At 43.1% G+C, this 19,585-nt stretch overlaps 1 protein-coding gene across 7 annotated transcripts; it reads left to right on the top strand.

The window, feature by feature from the left end:
- The first annotated feature begins 1,462 nt into the window (after nt 1-1,462).
- On the top strand, nt 1,463-19,554 carry LOC118363825 (cilium assembly protein DZIP1-like). Of its 7 annotated transcripts, none has more exons than XM_035745073.2 (19): nt 1,463-1,833; nt 2,532-2,690; nt 3,013-3,615; nt 5,442-5,526; nt 5,874-6,010; nt 6,113-6,259; nt 6,392-6,517; nt 6,604-6,666; nt 6,813-6,941; nt 7,218-7,266; nt 7,436-7,486; nt 7,713-7,772; nt 8,165-8,322; nt 8,546-8,750; nt 16,162-16,315; nt 16,495-16,892; nt 18,495-18,622; nt 18,767-18,929; nt 19,021-19,554. In XM_035745073.2, the coding sequence occupies exons 2-19, from the start codon at nt 2,676-2,678 to the stop codon at nt 19,098-19,100; spliced, it is 2,751 nt and encodes a 916-aa protein (XP_035600966.1). In that variant the 5' UTR covers nt 1,463-1,833; nt 2,532-2,675; the 3' UTR covers nt 19,101-19,554. The 7 variants fall into 7 exon arrangements, with proteins under 7 accessions (XP_035600966.1, XP_052344629.1, XP_052344628.1 ...); XM_052488669.1 differs by having other exon boundaries at nt 5,487-5,526; XM_052488668.1 differs by having other exon boundaries at nt 3,046-3,615.
- The last annotated feature ends 31 nt before the right edge of the window (nt 19,555-19,585 follow it).

A 19,585-nucleotide genomic window follows, 5' to 3' on the forward strand; every position in this document is an offset into this window, starting at 1 on the left:
TCTCCAGACATCACCAATACCTTTGGAGTAAGCATCTAATGGGCGTGTGGTCAGACGCCTTTGGGTGAAACTTGGACCTCTACACATCATCTTCAACATGTTGTCCTTTTGCTGAACTGTGGGATGCTTCATTGGGATGACACACCACACCAGCACGGGCTTCCTGCCTGTTCCTGGAAAAACCCCTGAGGGAAAAGTCTCTGTCTGTCTGCCCAAGGCTATCCTGTCAGTCTATCTGGGGCTATCCTGTCTGTCTGAATTAAATCCACTATTCATCAGGACCTCTATCTGCTGCTAGTGGTACAGCCTGGGGACTGACCAGCATCCACTACTCATCTACTGTCAGTCTACCACAGCAGCAGGTTCAGCACTAGATTATCTTTTTAAATTTTGTACCTTTATTTAACTAGGCAAGTCAGTTAATAACACTTTCTTATTTACATCTTATTTACAATGACAGCCTACCAGGGAACAGTGGGTTAACTTCCTTGTTCAGGGGCAGAACAACAGATTTGTTTTACCTTGTCAGCTCAGGGATTTGATACAGCAACCTTTTGGTTACTGGCTCAACGCTCTAACCACTAGGCTACCTACCACCCCTTTAAGCTGATGTGATATGAAAGGCACTCTCAAGATGGAAAGTAAAGTATGAGTTTTAGGATTGTCCTACTACCTAAACTCCCTTGTTAAATGATAAATGTAATGTGTGTGTGTGTGTGTGTGTGTGTGTGTGTGTGTGTGTGTGTGTGTGTGTGTGTGTGTGTGTGTGTGTGTGTGTGTGTGTGTGTGTGTGTGTGTGTGTGTGTGTGTGTGTGTGTGTGTGTGTGTGTGTGTGTGTGTGTGTGTGTGTGTGTGTGTGTGTGTGTGTGTGTGTGTGTGTGTGTGTGTACTGACTGGCACGATGCACCCCAGTGTCTTTCTGTCATTTTTAACAAGGAGGTTCTGTGTTCTCTCCCTGCCCCCACAGCTGTTTGGCTTGACTGCCCTCAACTAAAACAGCTGACATGTTTCCCCTTGATAATAGTGAGTTAGATGTCCTATTGTCTGTGTCATGCTAATAGTGTGTAGGGTATTGTTGAGTCATTGACAGTGCACTCATGTTAATAATCTCAAAATTGTATTATTTTATTATGAGACATCTGGACTGTGATTCCAAAGGACCAAATTAACTAGAATTTGTCTTGAAAATGTGATAAAAGTATTATAATATAATAAAAATAAATAGGAATACGTTTTGCCAGAAATACTAGGCTTAACTGCTCAGCCTTATCTTGAAAATGCCTCATGCCAGTGATGCATAATCATAAGCATTTTTATAAAGGACCTACTACTGACATCTTCTGACAGAACAAGGCACACATCTCTGTGGGGAAGTTCATAATCTACACCACAAGGGGGAGTCTTTTAGCCACTGAAAACTGCTTAAGGACGAACACCACCTTGAGCGCAGCAGCCTTGTCCTTTTTGCGCGGTTGCTTTTCTTGCCTGTAAAAACAACGACGGTGGCTAAAAAAGTAACGGCCAACAGCCAACTAAATGTTAAAAGCACTGTGGCTCTAAATGTGTATATAGTATATGCAATTGCGTATTCAGGGAATAACAGACTAACACCCACATTTGTCAAGCCCCCTTTCCTAAATCTCAGCAGTTTGAGTTCCCGAATTCCCCTCCCCCTCTTTGGAGAGGGGACACGGGATGAGCAGAGTTTTTGGAATGTGTGCAGCAGCTGCTACGTCACCGCGGTCTCTCAAGTCTCACTCCATCCGAAGATCTCAGTAAAGCCCGAGTCCCGTGGAAAAACAGTTTTTATGGACTTTAAAAACGTCGCGGACGGTAAGTTTGAGTTCTGACTAAAACTTAAGAGTTCGATCAGAATGTTATTTATTTTATGAGACACACTCAAAAGGCACGTACGATGAAGTCCATGTTCAATAAATTTGTTTGCTACTAAATTAAATGTCCGTTAGCCAATTTAGCTAGCTAGCGAGCCGACGGTAGTAACTAACGGGCTAAACTCCACTCTTCCTTCACCATAGAGTGGAGTTTAGTCCGCTACTTAGCTCGGGATGTTTATGAAAATACAGACGTGTGAGCTAGCTAATTTACTGGTTGCTATTGTGTTCATGTCTACAAAATAAACGTTACTTAGCTAGCTAAATAGCTAGTTACTACGCTATTAACTAATATAGCCTAGTTACATTTATAGCTAGGTAGCTAACTGACGTAAAAAAAAAAAAATCCTAAAACTGTTTCTCCACATGCGTTCTGTTCTTTTGTTGGGCTCAACTTGTCCCAACTTGTCCCAATTTTTTTGCAGATGTTAGCCAGACAGATATCACGTGGGTAGAATAAACAGAATATGAATAAAAAATGGTCATATGTTATTACGGCAGTGTCAGTGGCATGAGTGGCTTCACAAAACATTGAATACATCCAGTTTGCGAGGATACTGTTGATGCTGCAGTCGCGTGCATTGTGGAATCATTTAGGATTGATTAGGTGCAATATTTTGATAACATATGTCTCCCCAGGGAGCCCGTAAAGTGGGACGCACTGTTCTGTCTCCATGGTGATCGAGAGGACGCCCTTCCTCGGTGTCGCGGCAGACAGCTGAAGGGGGCGTGCACCAATAGGAAACGATTACTCGTTCTCTGTGTTCGATCTCATAAAGGCTCATGAAATCCACGATGGTAAGGACAACACGGCGTCAATTTGACATCGGAAGAATTGGGTAGATTACCATCGAATACGAATGCGAATGTAATTTTTGTGTCATCTCATATGGTTCATTCATGTGCTGAGAGGTGGAATCTTTGCTTTTTTTCTTCCATATTCTATACTCTGTTCATGCTGCTGTTGTATTGCTGTGATACCTGCAGAAGGTTTGTTTCTCCCTGACCTTGATTGAGATGCTGCATTTCTAATCTGTAGCACACAATAATCTATTTGTTGTTGTCTGTCACAAATAAAATAAAAAACAATAACCTAGTATAAATGTCTTGTTTTTTTCAGCCATTTTACAATAACGTCTATTACCCATACCAGCCAGAGACCCAAGGGACCCACTCATCAGCTGGAATCCCCTCCCTCCTAAACTCCCCCCTGAGCCAGCCCTCCTCCGGCGGCCGGTGTCCTCCAGCACCACCACCACCAGCCATGTCTACCTCCACATCCACCACCATCCCGCCTTTCAAATTCCGGCCTCGGCGCGAGAGCGTTGACTGGCGCCGGATCAGCGCGGTGGACGTGGACCTGGTGGCCAGCGAGCTGGACTTCCAGACCCTGCAGGAGCACATCACAGGGGTGACCTTCTGCAACGTGGAGGGGGAGCGTTGTGTCCGCTGCCAGAGCCCCGTGGACCCAGCGCTGCTCAAGCTCTTCCGCCTGGCCCAGCTGACAGTGGAGTACCTGCTGCACTCCCAGGAGTACTTGACCCTGAGCCTGGGGGCAGCCGAGGAGAGGCTGCAGACCCAGGCCCGCGAGCACCAGCAGCTCCTGGCCCAGCAGCAGAAGCAGTCGGACCAGGCCAAGGTACTGAAGACGGAGCTGAAGCAGAGGAAGAAAATCATTGCCCTCAACCAGCAGGCTATGATCAACATGACCAATTGCCATAAGGTACTGAACACCTCCTCACGTTGCTGCTTCTTCTCGGTGTCGGTTTCCATTTGTATTGTACAACAGTTAGTCCCCCCTTCCTCCTGGGTCCCCGTCTTAGCCATTGTTCCCCAGGTGATATTCAGAGCTGCTTTAGCTTTGTTCAATTCAATCATTGTCAGAGGAGTGAGAATGTTAACAGGAGGTTCATCTTCGTACATATCTACCTCAGTTACCTCGTACCCATGCACATTGTCTCAGTACTGGTACCCTGTGTATATCGCCAAGTTATTGTTACTCAATGTGAATTTATTCCTTGTGTTATTATTTTTACATAATTAAGTAAGTCTACTGTTAGTCTATAGTATTGGAAATAGGTTCATCTCATCCCGTAGCTGTAATGTGGCCACTTTATAAGGATTGGTAGACGTAATCGTTATCAGCTTTGTTTTGGGACCTAAACAATAGGATTGTGCTCTGAGCAGATGGTGTCAGCTGGTGATAATTAGACCTAGTTATTTTAATCCACTTACAAAAGGGTGGCAAGAGACGGAACCAAAATGACTGAACCACCTCCCCCACCCTCATTCATGTTTCCATAATGACATTGGTCTCGCGTCAACGTGTCGTTTTGATGTTCTTCTATTTGTTACACCAGAAATGTATGCATTTATTGTACAGATGTAGAATAGAAGGATCCTTATATTTTTAAAGGGCATTGCTGTTGAATAGGGCCCAGCAGTTGCCAAGGCAACACCTAGTGTTTCATATGACTGAGCATTGTTGCTAGGTGAGAGTGCCCTGCCCGGCTAACATGCACGTTGATAACCGAGGCGTCTGTACAGCTCAATTATTGATGGGCCACTGTGCTTCCAAAAATAGGCCTAGATGTGTTGATTGTTTCACACAGGTACTCAAATGTATTACGTCAAGCTACATTTACAGATACAGGGACTTCAACAGATATACAGAATGCACAGTGTGTCTGATACACAGTATCTAGCCTAATTGTCTGCAATTCGCAGGAATTTTGCATAAATTGTAGTACTTGTATCATTCAAGAAACGTCCTGCCTATTTCAGCCTGTGTGTTGTCAATGCAATCTAGAAAATGAACGTTTTAGTCCGCTTTTTTATTACTGTCTCGCACATCAAGACACGGTAAACGGATGCCAACAGACACACAACCGCCTTGATTCGATCAAGGACCAGACCTAATTCAATTTCACTGGCGATTTCCAAAGTTATTCCAGAGCAGCAATGCAATTACAGCACACAACAACAAGGGTCTCTGTTGTAGAAACCACCACTTGCCCTGCAGCATGGTAAAGCACCAGCACGCGAGGCAACAAGGTATCGGTGGCAGTGCGGTTCAGTTTGAATGAAGGCAGAGATGCGTGCTGTGTTGGTGTCGGGCGTTAAATGTGGCGTGTGATGTGGTTGCTCTGGCGTTTAATCTGCCCCGTCTGTCACTCCCCCTCCCCTGTGAGCTGGAGCGAGGTGACGCCAGGCATATGGGGTGAATCACGTCACACCCACTATGTAGATCTGTCTCCCAGGAAACAGTCCCTGAAGCTTATTGGTGGATGGTAATGTCGCTATGTCGATCTGTCTCCCAGGAAACAGTCTCTAAAGCTTAATGGTGGATAGTATAGTCGCGGCTTGAGCTTTGGGTTCAGATGTGTTAATTTTTTACACACAGCCCAAGTTGCCTATTACAAAATTGGCCTTACGTTTGATCTATCAGTGAAGGTAGCAAGCAACATGTATTCAGACATGTTTCGTTGCAGTCTTTGCATGGGAATGTACTGTCAATGTATAATTCCGTTTCCTTTTCTTTTCCTTTAGTGTCAACATTGTGATAAAGCCTTCATGAATTCCTCCTTTCTCCAGAATCATATGCAACGTCGCCATGCAGACGAGTACGACAGCCGTAAGTCAAGAGAACTTTAAAAGGTTTGATCGTCAGTTTAGAGAGAACGGTAGGGAAAGTAACCGTCAGTCAGGTAAGAAGGTTCACTGCAGCCAACTACCCTGTCTCCTATAGGGAGTCCCACTGGTATGGGTGTCCCCAAGCGCACCACAGTGTGTCTACAATGCTGGAGAACCAGTTCCTATGACATCCCACTGTAGTTTGCAGCAGCAGTAGACATGTCACACACTCCCACAGAGTCTAGCAATAATAGCAGAAAGAGAGAGGTGTATATCTTTGAGCCCGGCCCTGAAACACTACTTAGGCTAACTTCTCCATTAGTCTGTCTCTGTTAATGTTTCTCTCAGAGTTAAGGACAGGCAACCAGAGGAAAGTGAAGAGCATTGCAGATGAGGAGGAGATCAGTCGGCTGAAAGGGCAGCTGAGTTACACCACATCTGAGCTGGAGTCACAGAGACAAGCCCTCTTGGCCAAAGCCTCTCAGGTGGGACAATAAGAACCGTGCTTGTTTCAATGGCATTGATCAGTTTGCACTTGCATATTTATTTAGAGCTTTTGACCATTTTCCTTCTCTTTTCATCTGTAGGAAAGAGACCAGCAGTCCATGCACCAGGATTTGATGAGAAAGCTAGAGAGATGGAAGGAAGAAGAACACATGAAGATAGAGGAGATGAGAGACGGTTTCCGGAGGGAGATAGAGATGCTTCACAACAGGAACGCTCTTCTTCAACAAGTGAGTCCACTAGTCCATTTGGCAAAGCACTGACTTTCCTGGTTCCGTGTCCAATTCAAACTGATGCGTTGGTGATTTGGTTCTGTAAGTCAGGGAGGTTTTTGTTTGAATGATTTGATGTGATCTGTACAGAAAGTGGATCTCAAGATGACCACTCCTGAGAGGAGGCCCAGTCCTGCTCCCCAGCAGACTGACCAAGACATGGATGAAAAAAACAAGATTGTGGTCCAGAAGATGGATCAGAAACACAAGAAACTGGTAAGCAGCTAAGCAGTACTTCTTCTCTTTAAATATTTCAAGTTGTGATTTTTTTTTAAATGTATCAACTATTTATTTTGTTACAGGAAGAAAGGTTTACATCCAAAATGGAAAAAATGAAGGCTAACCACGAGAGCGAGAAGAATCAGGTATATTAAGTTTTGAGGAAGAATACTGGTTAACAGAACTACTTGTGAGTTCTGTTGAATAGTTAATGGTCAGCGGAGAGCCTTGAAAGAGGCAGCCATCGCAGTGGGATCTCTAACGTCTACGTCTGTCCTATGTCTCCTCTCAGTGGCAGGATCAGTTTAGCAGATTGGAGTTGTCTGTGGTGGAGTGGCAGCAGCAGAGCCAGAGGCAGAAGGAGGAGAGTGACCAGCGGCTTCAGGAGCGGGATCTAATCATCCTCTCTCAGCGAGAGCAGGTCAGTTCACTCACCACCACCCCCTGGCGACCCGGCCACAGGGAAACTGGGAGCCTACTTGACCCTCATACAGGAAATCCTGGATTGATGGCGCCGGGTGTTTCCACACACTCATATAGTCTAGTCGTCAGGGCCACTCTGACTTCATAAGCATGTTAAAAAGTTAAATTAAATTAGATTACGCCATTGGGGTTCAACAGCAGGGGTTGAATACAAAACATTAAAAATATATATATAATTAAGAAATGTAGCTTATTGTACTTCTTCATTTCACAGATAAAGCATATGTCCTCAAATCCACCTACTAAAGTAGTTGAAGTTCCAGGTATGCATACTTTTTCTTTGACTTTATTTTTTGTATTACTATGTTTAAATTTGTCAAATGTGGATATTGGCTTGAATCTGGATGTTAGCTTGAACTTGGATATTAGCTGTTTATAGTTCTGTAAAGAACCTGTTATTACTGACTATTCTTCCTACTTTGTATGTTTCAGTGATCTTAACAGCCACAGCGCCAGAGCCTAAACCAAAGAGAGTAGTGAAGGGTAAGTTATTAGCAGGAGATTCCCAACGATATGTAGCTCAGTCAATCCAGACATCTGCATCCTTTTGCTCAGAGAAAAGGTATGCTAGCATGTAACGAGACTGTTCTGTCAGCGATCTCCCAACAAGACACCATTAGAGATCAATGTTATTGTTCCATCTACCTGAGTTCCCTCCTCCTAATTCCCGCTCTTGTCTGACCTCTGACCCCCTGTGTTGTCCAATCAGAGCAGCCTCCCTCTGCTCCTAAACTGGATCCTATAGAGGAGCTGTCTGAGGAGGACAAAGGTAACACAGTCTAGACGGCAGCAGCGTCTGTCTGTCTACTCCATGCATGCTCTCTGCGCGGACGTGTCAGTCGGTCTGTGATGCCTGCCATGTAGTCAGTGAGCATTTGTGAAGTCAAGTCAGTCAAAGCCACGTTGGCCCAAAAAGGCAGCAAGATGTTCTCTTCTGCCCGTCCCTCTCCAGAATCATGTGGCTGTTAGCTGTAGTTATCTATGGCACAGGTCCTTTGTAAATGGAAGAAAAGGAAGTTCATATGCACCACTCTCTCTCTCAAATCATTTTCATGCTTGCCCAGCCTGTCCTCTGAAACTACAAAGGCGTCAGTGTTATTTTGAGTGTGTTATCAAGTGTATGTGTGTAACTGTACTGTACTTGTCTGGTGCTTGTCATAGACTCGTCCAGCGTGTCTGAGAAGAAGCCAATTGTTGTAATGAAGCAGCCGTCTTCTGTGACCAGTGTCCTGAGGAAGAACCCCAACATCAAGAGGGAGCTGCGTCCCGCCCTGGAGCAAGCACTCCTAGAGAAGCTTGAGTCCCTGGGAGTCAAACCGGTATGTACTGTACCTTCATGAGTACAATTACACAATGGCATCTTTAAAATCACACTCTGTGGAAGATCTATGCCGTGAAAGAGTCAGCCTGACAGATACACCATCAAAAACATACAACAAATTGACTTCGCTAATAGACTTGAGGGATCATTTGTTTCTCCAGTAAAGATAATCCTTATGATAGTTAAGCGTCTTCCGTTTTCTAATCTACACAACTCTGTAGGGTCTGAGGGGACTCGGAGGCAGCGAGTACAGTGATCTCATGGCTAAGTTGCGCTCGGAGAGAGAGAGTACGGCGAAGGACATTCCGGACTATTGGCGTCACCGTGAGGATGTGGCTCTCACACTGCGTCTGAGACTGAAGGACAAGAGGACGGAGAGTGACTCTGCCCCCGAGCAGCGGGTCAAACCAAAACAACCCACTCAAGGTAGATGTATTTGTATTTATTATGGATCCCCGTTAACTGCTGCCAAGGCAGCCGCTAGCTACTATTCCTCGGGCAAAATTAAAGCCGTTATACAAGTTAAAAAACATTCCAATCCAATCTTTACAGAAGTCACAACACACTAACCCTAACCACATATCTACAATGTAAAATCTATGTACGTGTGCGTATAGTGTGTATGTTATCGTTTGTGTGTATGCATGTGTCTACCTGTGTTTGTGTTACTTCACAGTCCCCTCTGTTCCATAAGGTGTATTTTTACCTGCTTTTTAAATCTGATTCCACTGTTTGCATCAGTCACCTGATGTGGAATAGAGTTCCATGTAGTCATGGCTCTATGTAGTACTGTGTGCCTCCCATAGTCTGTTCTGGACTTGGGGACTGTGAAGAGAACTCTAGTGGCATGTCTTGTGGGGTATGCATGGGTGTCGGTACCTTCAGCATGTCAACACCTCTTACAAAGACAAGTAATGATGCAGTCAATCTCTCTTCCACTTTGAGCCATGAGAGATTGACATGCATGTCATTAATTATAGCTCTCCGTGTACTTTTTCTTTTTCAATTTAAAGTGTTATTGTTTTTCAATCAACCAACAAAACACATTCCACATTCACAGATGTGACAGGCTTAAAAAAAATATTACATTTGAAAAAATAAAAATAAAATTAAAATGAATGATAAAGTGAAATAAAAACATTTATTTTTCTTAATCCAATTATTTTCCTTGGTCGTGTACTTTTAAGGGCCAGCCGTGCTGCCCTGTTCTGAGGCAACTGCAATTTTCCCAAGTCCCTCTTTGTGGCACCTGACCACACTACTGAACAGTAGTCCAGGTGCGACAAAACCAGTGCCTGTAGGACCTGCCTTATTGATTGTGTTGTTAAGAAGGCAGAGCAGAGCTTTATTATGGACAGGCTTCTCCCCATCTTAGTTACTGTTGTTTCAATATGTTTTGACCATGACAGTTTACAGTCCAACGTTACTCCAAGCAGTTTAGTTACCTCAATGTGCTCAATTTCCACATGATTTATTACGAGATGTAGTTGAGGTTTAGGGTTTAGTGAATGATTTGTCACAAATACAATGCTTTTAGTTTAGGAAATATTTAGGACTAACTTGTTCCTTGCTACCCATTCCAAAACGAACTGCTGCTCTTTGTAAAGTGTTGCAGTCATTTCAGTCGCTGTAGTAGCTGACGTGTATAGTGTTGAGTCATCCGCATACGTAGACACACTGGCCATTGCTCAAAGCCAGTGGCATGTCGTTAGTAAAGATTGAAAAAAGTAAGGGTCCTAAACAGGTATTTTTGGGCACCAATTTAAAAATATATATATATTTGAAATATATTTTTTTATACCATTATTTAACTAGACAAGTCAGTTAAGAACACATTCTTATTTTCAATGACGGACTAGGAACGGTGGGTTAACTCCCTTGTTCAGGGGCAGAAGACAGATTTTCACCTTGTCAGCTCGGGGGATCCAACTCTTGCAACCTTACAGTTAACTAGTCCAACGCAATAACGACCTGCCTCTCTCTCGTTGCAATCCACAAGGAGACTGCATGTTACGCGAATGCAGTAAGCCAAGGTAAGTTGCTAGCTAGCATTAAACTTATCTTATAAAAAACAATAAATCATAATCACTAGTTAACTACACATGGTTGATGATACTACTAGATATTATCTAGCATGTCCTGCATTGCATATAATCTGACTGAGCATACAAGCCTACAAGTATCTAAGTATCTGACTGAGCGGTGGTAGGGAGAAGCAGGTGCGTAAGCATTCATTCAGCACTTTCGTGCGTTTTTCCAGCAGCTCTTCGTTGTGCATCAAGTATTGCGCTGTTTATGACTTCAAGCCTATCAACTCCCGAGATGAGGCTGGTGTAACCGAAGTGAAATGGCTAGCTAGTTAGCGCGCGCTAATAGCATTTCAAACGTCACTCGCTCTGAGCTTTGCAGTGGTTGTTTCCCTTGCTCTGCATTGGGTAACACTGCTTCGATGGTGGCTGTTGTCGTTGTGTTGCTGGTTCGAGCCCAGGGAGGAGTGAGGAGAGGGATGGAAGCTATACTGCCTATAAGAACATCCAATAGTCAAAGGTTAATGAAATACAAATGGTATAGAGGGAAATAGTCCTATAATTCCTATAATAACTACAACCTAAAACTTCTTACCTGGGAGTATTGAAGACTCATGTTAAAAGGAACCAACCAGCTTTCATATGTTCTCATGTTCTGAGCAAGGAACTGAAACGTTAGCTTTCTTACATAGCACATATTGCACTTTCACTTTCTTCTCCAACACTTTGTTTTTGCATTAGTTAAACCAAATTTAACATGTTTCATTATTTACTTGAGGCTAAATTTATTTTATTGATGTATTATATTAAGTTAAAATAAGTGTTCATTCAGTATTGTTGTAATTGTCATTATTAAAAATAAATGAATAAAAATTGTCCGATTAATCGGTATCGGCTATTTTGGTCCTCCAATAATCGGTCGACATCTACTCTCAACCATACAATTTTTCAATTCCTCATCAATCCAAGGGGATTTAACCGTTTTTACATTAATTTTCTTAATGGGTGCGTGCTTATTAGTAACTGGAATACGCCATTTTATTAAGTGCAGCGTCTGGTTGCTCCTCATTACACACCACAGACCAGCAAATATGCTCTACATTATCAACATATGAATCACTACAAAACTTGTTGTATGACCTCTTATACACTATATTAGGCCCAGCCTTTGGATCTTTGGTTGTCCTTGATATGGATATTATATTGAGATCACTACATCCAATGGATTTGGATACTGCTTTAAAGCACAATTCTGCAGCATTAGTAAAGATGTAATCAAAGCATGTTGATGATTTCATTCCCATGTTGTTTGTAACTACCCTGGTAGGTTGACTGACAACCTGAAACAGGTTGCAGGCACTGGTTACAGTTTGAAGTTTGTTCTTGAGTGAGCAGCTTGATGTGAGCCATTCAATGTTTTAAATCACCCAGGAAATATACTTCTCTGTTGATGTTTAGTTTTATTTTATTTTTACAGGGACAGTGCACATTAATCAACGTTTCAGTAAAAGTGCCGGTTTTAGACAGCCGGCTAATTTTCAACCGCAGTCCCTGGGCAGGTTATTAAAAACAATTACAATATAGACAATAGCACCATAGACATAGCAACATAGCAACATAGGACAAGCAAGACATAGCATACAGACAGAGCAACATAGAACAAAAAGCAGCAAGACAAAATTCATAAAAGCAACAAAGTGTTTCCATACCTCACAAGCTACAGACAACATGGAAAGCGGCAACACACAGCTAGGGACCATGTTCACAAATCTGATTGACCTTTAGCCATGTCTTCAAGCATTTTGTGAAAGTGTGATATGTGGTGCAGTTATGTGTGTCTGATGGCAGTGTATTCCAGACATGGGAAGCTCTCACAGAGAATGCAGATTTACTAAAGGTGCTTTTCCTTAGGGGAACTATACAGTCACCTCTCATGGCAGACCTTGTGGATCTGCTGCCATATGTCTGGGTTTTCTGTTTAACAAAAATATTGAGTGGAGGGGGAGCCAGGCCATTAAGGATCTTGAATACAAGACATGCGTCGGTGTATTGCACAAGATTTTCCCAACTCAAGAGCTCATGTTTTCTAAGGATGTGACAATGATGATGGCTATTGGGCTTCCTATCAAGCACTTTGAGAGCCTGTTTGTAGACAGACTGAATAGGTTTTAATGTTGTACAGCAAGCTTGGGCCCAACTAGTCAAGCAGTATGTTAAGTGGGGAGTATCATAGATTTGAAGTACAGTTTTGCTACCTCTGTAGTCAAACAATTTCGTATAAATCGGAAATTAGCTAGATTGAATTTAGTTATTTGAATGACCTTTTTCACATGCTTTTTAAAAGAGAGGTTGGAATCAAGTATGATGCCAAGGTACTTAAAATCGGATACCACCTGGAGCTTCTCCCCTGACACATAGACATCTGGCTCAGTAGCATCTGTTGCCCTCTTTGTGAAGAACATGCAAACAGTTTTTTCACATTGAGATGCAAACACGAGTCACAGAGCCACTTTGTAACCTGGACCATTACAGTAGTGAGTTCTTGTGCAGCTTGTTGTTTGCTCTTTGCATGCACATATATCACTGTATCATCTGCATACATTTGAACTTCAAACCCAGTACATACAGAAGGCAGATCATTAATGTACAGGCTGAACAGGAGGGGCCCCAGTATTGACCCTTGGGGCACGCCCACATCATAGCTACGAGTGGGCGACAGCTCATTGCTCACTCTGACACACTGAGTTCTGCCTTCAAGGTATGATTTCATCCATCTCAAGGCATCAGGGGAAAAGTTGATCTTGGACAATTTTGTGATGAGAATCTCATGGTTAACAGTATCAAAAGCCTTCCTTAGGTCCAGAAACACAGCCCCAACAGCACCCCCTTTGTCCATCTTGGACTTCACATTTTCAGAAGAAAGCAGTTGGCCGTTTCTGTGGAGTGTTTCGCTCTGAAGCCAAACTGCATGGAGTGTAATGTGAAGGGGCTGTTGTTGAGGTGGGCAATCAGTTGTTCTGCTACACACTTTTCAACAACCTTTGACACCACAGGTAGTATACTAATGGGCCTGTAGTTACTCACGTCAGCAGGGTCGCCTGATTTAAAGATGGCCGTTATTATGGCCGACTTCCATACCCTTGAAACGCACCGAGACCAATAGATGTGTTGGTGACCTTAGTAATGGGGCCAATGAGTGACTCTTTGTAGTTTTTAAGAAAGGTAGAGTCCATCCCAAACACATCTTTGGCTTTAGAGTTCTTTAGTGAGCTAATCACCTTGTTCACCTTTGACTCAGAAACCTCCCTTATGATGAAGACAGGTTGAGTGTCATTCACTAGCACTGAGCCCAAGAAATCAGTGGAGGGGTTCTGTGTCAGTAACCTGACAGAGTCAATAAAGTAGGAATTGAAGGCTGTTGCTATTTCAACTGCATCCTGTGTTAGATTGTTATTCACCATGATTTCTAGTCTTTTTGCAGTGTTACTATGGTCTTTCCCTGTTAACTTTTTTAGATTCTCCCATATCAATTTAGAATTTCCCTTTGCTTCACCAATTATGTTAATAAAAAAGTTTGCCTTGGCCTGTCTGATTTCTTTTATCACCTTATTTCTCAGCATGGTAAACCTACGTCTGTCATGCTCTAATTTAGATTTTAGGGCTGTTTTTAGAGCATAATCTCGTTCTTTCATCAATTTCCAGATTTCTCCATTTAGCCAAGGAAGAGTGCTCTTTTGGCCAGGTTTGGATTTGATTTTCTTTAGGAAGCCATTTATTGTAGTCTGGATTGTGGATAGAAAAACCTGACTATCAGCTTCCACGTCTGTATAGGACAAGAGATCATTCCAGTTTATTCCCTTAATTGCTTTTTCAAAATAGTTTAATTCACTCTTATGTATTCTGAGTTGATCCGGCTTTCTAACAGTAGAGAGGTTAAACCTGCTCTTAGACAGCTTTCTGGCTATAAGTGTCAGATTATGATCAGACAGCCCAGTAACCATATTGAATGATTTAGTCACTCTCTCTGGTTTATTACTGAACACCAAATCAATCTGTGTTTTAGAGCAACAAGTCACCCTGGTTGGCCCTTTAACTAGCTGTGTAAGGTCAAAGGTATTAGTGATCCGTTTGAGGGTTTTCCTACAACACTTGTCTTCATAATTAATGTTAAAATCTCCCATTAAGATGACCTCTTTCCCAAAATCACATTCCCTAAGCATGGTATTAAACTGATCAAAAAACACACTTTTGGTGGAAGGTGGCCTATACATTCCAATGAGGGTAAAAGACATTTGGGGAGACAGTGTAACATTCAGGCCAATACATTCTAGTTCATTATCACATGACCACTCAATTTGTTTACATCGGATATGTTCTTTAATGTAAATCATCACACCCCCTCCCTCCTCTTCCTTCAATCCTGTCTCTCCTGAAAACATTGTAGCCAGGCACAATCAAAGCAGCATATGGAGAGTGTTTATGGAGCCATGTCTCTGAGAGGCAGAGAAAGTCAAGGTTGGAGTCTGTGAGTAGATGTTGAATTTGATCACTTTTTGGAATGACACTACGAATGTTCAAGTGCCCCCCTAGTAGTCCCTTGGGCTTAGCTCGTGGGTCCCAGATGACTCGAGAGTGATTGACACATTGAAAAAAGTTAAAATTTCGATGTTTTCTGACGGCTGGGTTTAGGCCGTTTTGTTTAGTTTTGATTAGGGGCAGTTCGGTAGCGCAATTAACAATCCCTCCCGCCTGCACTGGATGCGGGGAACTAATTAAAATAGCTTGCGTACCAGAAGCAGAGTCAGGGATCACATATAGCGACTCTGGTATGTTTGAAGAGTCAAAATCTATCCTGGAGCCGGGTGAGTCGAGAGAAACCATAGGACCATAACACTCACCCACCTCCACAGCGGCGACGACCAGTGGACGAGGCCTTCCACCGCTCGCCACTCCGGTGCGTATCACTGGCTCGGTGATATTGGGCCCAGGATTGAGTTGTACATCCCCGGAGAGCAGGAGGGTAGTGAACAGGTAGTTTAACAGTTTCCGATAAATGTTGGACTTGTGTTTGTTACGCCTAAGCTGTTCAGTAGAATAAGGAGCGAGGTAGACTTGGCCATTATTGAGAATATGGTATGCTGTGTACTGTCCGCTCCCGTGGAACAGTGAACCACTGTGTTTGGTGTTGATATTCTCCGGTAGTAGACTGATTGTGTCATCCCAGCAAGGACGCACTGAGATTATCAGTAGAGCAGCTACATAACTGACAGTCATGGCAGAGTACTGGAGATAAAACACATTATTGCGCTTTAACTCTTTGCATGAGTTACTTAACTGGGATCGGCGTACACCTGATGGTTTAGATAAAATTACAGCATTCGAATGAGAAGCGGCACCTGCCGCACCACCCTGTCTTCTGTCCGCCATTTGCATGTAGCCAAACCTCGTGTTTCTTTTCCACATTGTCAAGCATTTCACACATATTATCCAGATACTGACTGTTAGCACTTGGTGGTCTATAGCATGTGGGGAGTATGAGGACTTAGAACTTTTAATGCATTCAAGAATGTTCATGTGGTTTTTGCTGAGGGGTTCTTGTTTCATCTCATGGGTCTATTCCATTCTCTTGTGATAGTTTGCTAGCATGCTGCTGGTGACATTAAACAAGTCCCCCTTAATCAATGTAACAGTTTAAGCCTTAAGCTGCTCGCAACAGGAGTCATGTTCGTCACCGTTTAACCTACTTAGGCCTCGAGACGTCCTCAAACGAACGAATCAGCTGATTGTTATTGTTCTGTCCCTCCCTACAGTGACCCAGGCCAGACAGCTGTCCAGCAGCCTTTCCTCCAAGGTGACCCAAGTGATGTCAGGACCACCAGCAGTGCCTGCCAAACAGCTGCAGACGACCCCCCAGCCTGCCCCCCGGACCCTTACCACTACCCTGCCCAAGACCTCCACTCCCAAGTACGTACCTAGTCAGAATCTCCTGCTGTTTGTCTCAATGCATGCCAGATAGACACCCTGTCTAAAGAGACTACCTCACCACTGGCTTCATTTATGCGGTATCAGTTTCTTATTACCTTATAAGGGAGTGATTGATTGTACGTTCATTTCAAATTATGACATTGCCTTTGTTCTCGTAGGACCCCTCCCTTCAGCTCAGATGATGAGTCATCATCAGAGGAGGAAGAGGAGGAGGAGCCACCTCAGAAACCCAGACAGGAGCAGAGAGTCCCTCATCACAGAGCCTCCCAGCCCAAACCAACACAACCCAAGACCACCCCCCATCACAAACTCACCCAGTCCAAACCGGTCCAGGCCAGATCAAGCCAGCCCAAACAGGTCCAGCCCATTACCACCCAGGCTCAGCCATATAAACCCCAGCAGCCCAGAAGCACTGCTGTCAACACGACCAAAACGGCAGTCACTGTGGTAGAGAGCGAGGGAGAGTGGACAGAGGGGAGTGAGTTGGAGGAGGTCGACCCACAACAGCTCCAGAACTACAAAGACCAGAATGGGAACGTACAGAAGACTACAAACAGTAAGAGGGACTTTTGTTGTTTTTACACCACGAGGCTGATTTACTCCTTTGTGTGATTTACTTCTTTAACCTCTGGGATATTCGGGACGGTAGCGTCCCACCTCAACAACAGCCAGTGAAAGTGCAGGGCGCCAAATTCAAAACAACAGAAATCCCATAATTAAAATTTCTCAAACATACAAGTATTTCACACCATTTTAAAGATAAACTTGTTGTAAATCCAGCCACAGTGTCCGATTTCAAAAAGGCTTTACGACGAAAGCACACCAAACGATTATGTTAGGTGAGTGCCTATTCACAGAAAAACACAGCCATTTTTCCAGGCAAAGAGAGGAGTCACAAAAAGCAGAAATAGAGATCAAATTAATCACTAACCTTTGATAATCTTCATCAGATGACACTCATAGGACTTCATGTTACACAATACATGTATGTTTTGTTCGATAAAGTTCATATTTATATCCAAAAATCTCAGTTTACATTGGCGCAGAGAGCCACATCAATTTACTGATAATAAACATAATAAAAATACTCATAATAAACATTGCTAAAAGATACAAGTGTTATGCATGGCATTTTAGATCCACTTCTCCTTAATGCAACCGCTGTGTCAGATTTCGAAAAAGCTTTACCAAAAAAGCACACCATGCAATAATCTGAGTACAGCGCTCAGACAACAAAACAAGCCATACATATATCCGCCATGTTGTGGAGTCAACAACGTCAGAAATAGCATTATAAATATTCACTTACCTTTGACAATCTTCAGCAGAATGCACTCCCAGCAATCCCAGTTCCACAATAAATGTTTGATCTGTTCGATAAAGTCCATCATTTATGTCCAAATACCTCCTTTTTGTTTGGGCGTTTAGTACACAATTCAAACTCATGGCGCGCGGGCAAGTTCAGGCAAATGTTCAGAAGAAAAGTTATATTACAGTTCGTAGAAACATGTCAAATGAAGTATAGAATCAATCTTTATGGTCTTTTTAACATAAATCTTCAATAATGTTCCAACTGGAGAATTCCTTTGTCTGTAGAAATGCGATGGGACGCAGCTACCTCTCACGTGAGCACGCGTGATCAGCTCTTGCCACTCTGGCAGACCTCTGACTCATTCAGCTCCCATTCCCCCTCCTTCACAGTAGAAGCATCAAGCAAGTTTCTAAAGACTGTTGACATCTAGTGGAAGCCTTAGGAAGTGCAATATGACCCCATAGACACTGTATATTCGATAGGCAATGACTTGAAAAACTACAAACCTCAGATATCCCACTTCCTGGTTGGATTTTTGGAGGAAAAAAATGGCCTGCCATAAGAGTTCTGTTATATTCACAGACATCATTCAAACAGTTTTAAAAACTTCAGTGTTTTCTATCCAAATCTACTAATAATATGCATATATTAGCAACTGGGCCTGAGTAGCAGGCAGTTTACTCTGGGCACCTTATTCATCCAAACTACTCAATACTGCCCCCCAGTCCCAAAGAAGTTAAGTGCTAATATCAGATAACAACACACCTTTTCTTTTAGTTGTGTGTTTATTGAAAAGTGTTGCCCATAGGTTTTTATGCGTTGTGCTGACCATATTTGTCTTTCCAGATAACCTGGTCAGGGACTTGACTAAGAGCCTGGAGAAGCAGCTTGCAGACAGAGGACCAAAGAAGCCACTAGGGGGAGTGAGCATCTTACCAGAGAGTAAAGACAAAGACGTTGTACGGGAACTCAAGGTGAGAAATCCTCTGTAGTCTCCTCTCTGCAGTGTCATCATCAACCCAGAGTAACATAAGACACAGAGAACAAACAGAACATTTGTCAACGTCAGAATGTTCCCATATCCTAATCGTGTTAATCTGGACTGTTATGCGTTTCAGTATACAAACGAGGATGATGAGGATGACTGGGATATCTCCTCGTTGGATGACCTATCGGTACCCGCCCCCGTGGGCAAGCCCACCGCCCCTGTGAGGAAGAGCCTGGAATCAGACAGCACTACCAGTGTCTGGGGAACATCCACCGGGAAGGGGCAGAAAACAGGTCAGTCTCACTCACTCTCACAGACCCAGCTCCATTCAGGTCCCTTTACCCTTCATCTTCAGCCTCTGATGATGTTTTATCCATTCCCCAGGTTTGAATGAAGCAGGAACCGGCAGCACTCTGAAGAGCAGCCTGGTCTCTGTCAGCGACTGGAGTGACGATGATATATAGTCATATGGAGGTTATACGGGTTTACAGTTCTACAATGATAAAACTCAGTATGACGCCCATAGGAATTCTTTGGAAGGCAAATATACTTCTACATGATTTACCGATACTGTTAGAATTACAGTTGCATGTAGAAGAGACTTAATGAATGGATCCTCTCTGTTCAGGACACAGTGTATCTCTTGAGATATACACCTATGACAGTGGTAGCCATCTGCCTTGTGGCAGTTTTCAGTGTTTTTATTTTATATACAGATTATATATTAGCTACAGGGAATTGTCACCTTAGAGGTTTTATGAAATGTGATATTGCACTCCATGTGAGGTACTTGTATGATTTGTGTCAAAACAATTTACATGAAATTTGTAAGACATTTGAATGTCCTATGAAAAAAAAAATGTTTTTGTATATAAAATATTTATACACGCTAGACAAGCAATAAACCCTTTTTTTAAATCAAATGAAAACATTTCCTTGATGTCAATTC

Source organism: Oncorhynchus keta, chromosome 30 (genome assembly GCF_023373465.1).
Source record: "Oncorhynchus keta strain PuntledgeMale-10-30-2019 chromosome 30, Oket_V2, whole genome shotgun sequence".
Classification (NCBI taxonomy): domain Eukaryota; kingdom Metazoa; phylum Chordata; class Actinopteri; order Salmoniformes; family Salmonidae; genus Oncorhynchus; species Oncorhynchus keta.

Bases quoted from the DNA above. Each gene is read 5' to 3' on its own strand.
- LOC118363825 (XM_035745073.2), top strand. The intron at 6,518-6,603 runs GTAAGCAGCTAA...ATTTTGTTACAG, and splicing joins ATCAGAAACACAAGAAACTG to GAAGAAAGGTTTACATCCAA. The intron at 7,773-8,164 runs GTAACACAGTCT...TGCTTGTCATAG, and splicing joins GCTGTCTGAGGAGGACAAAG to ACTCGTCCAGCGTGTCTGAG.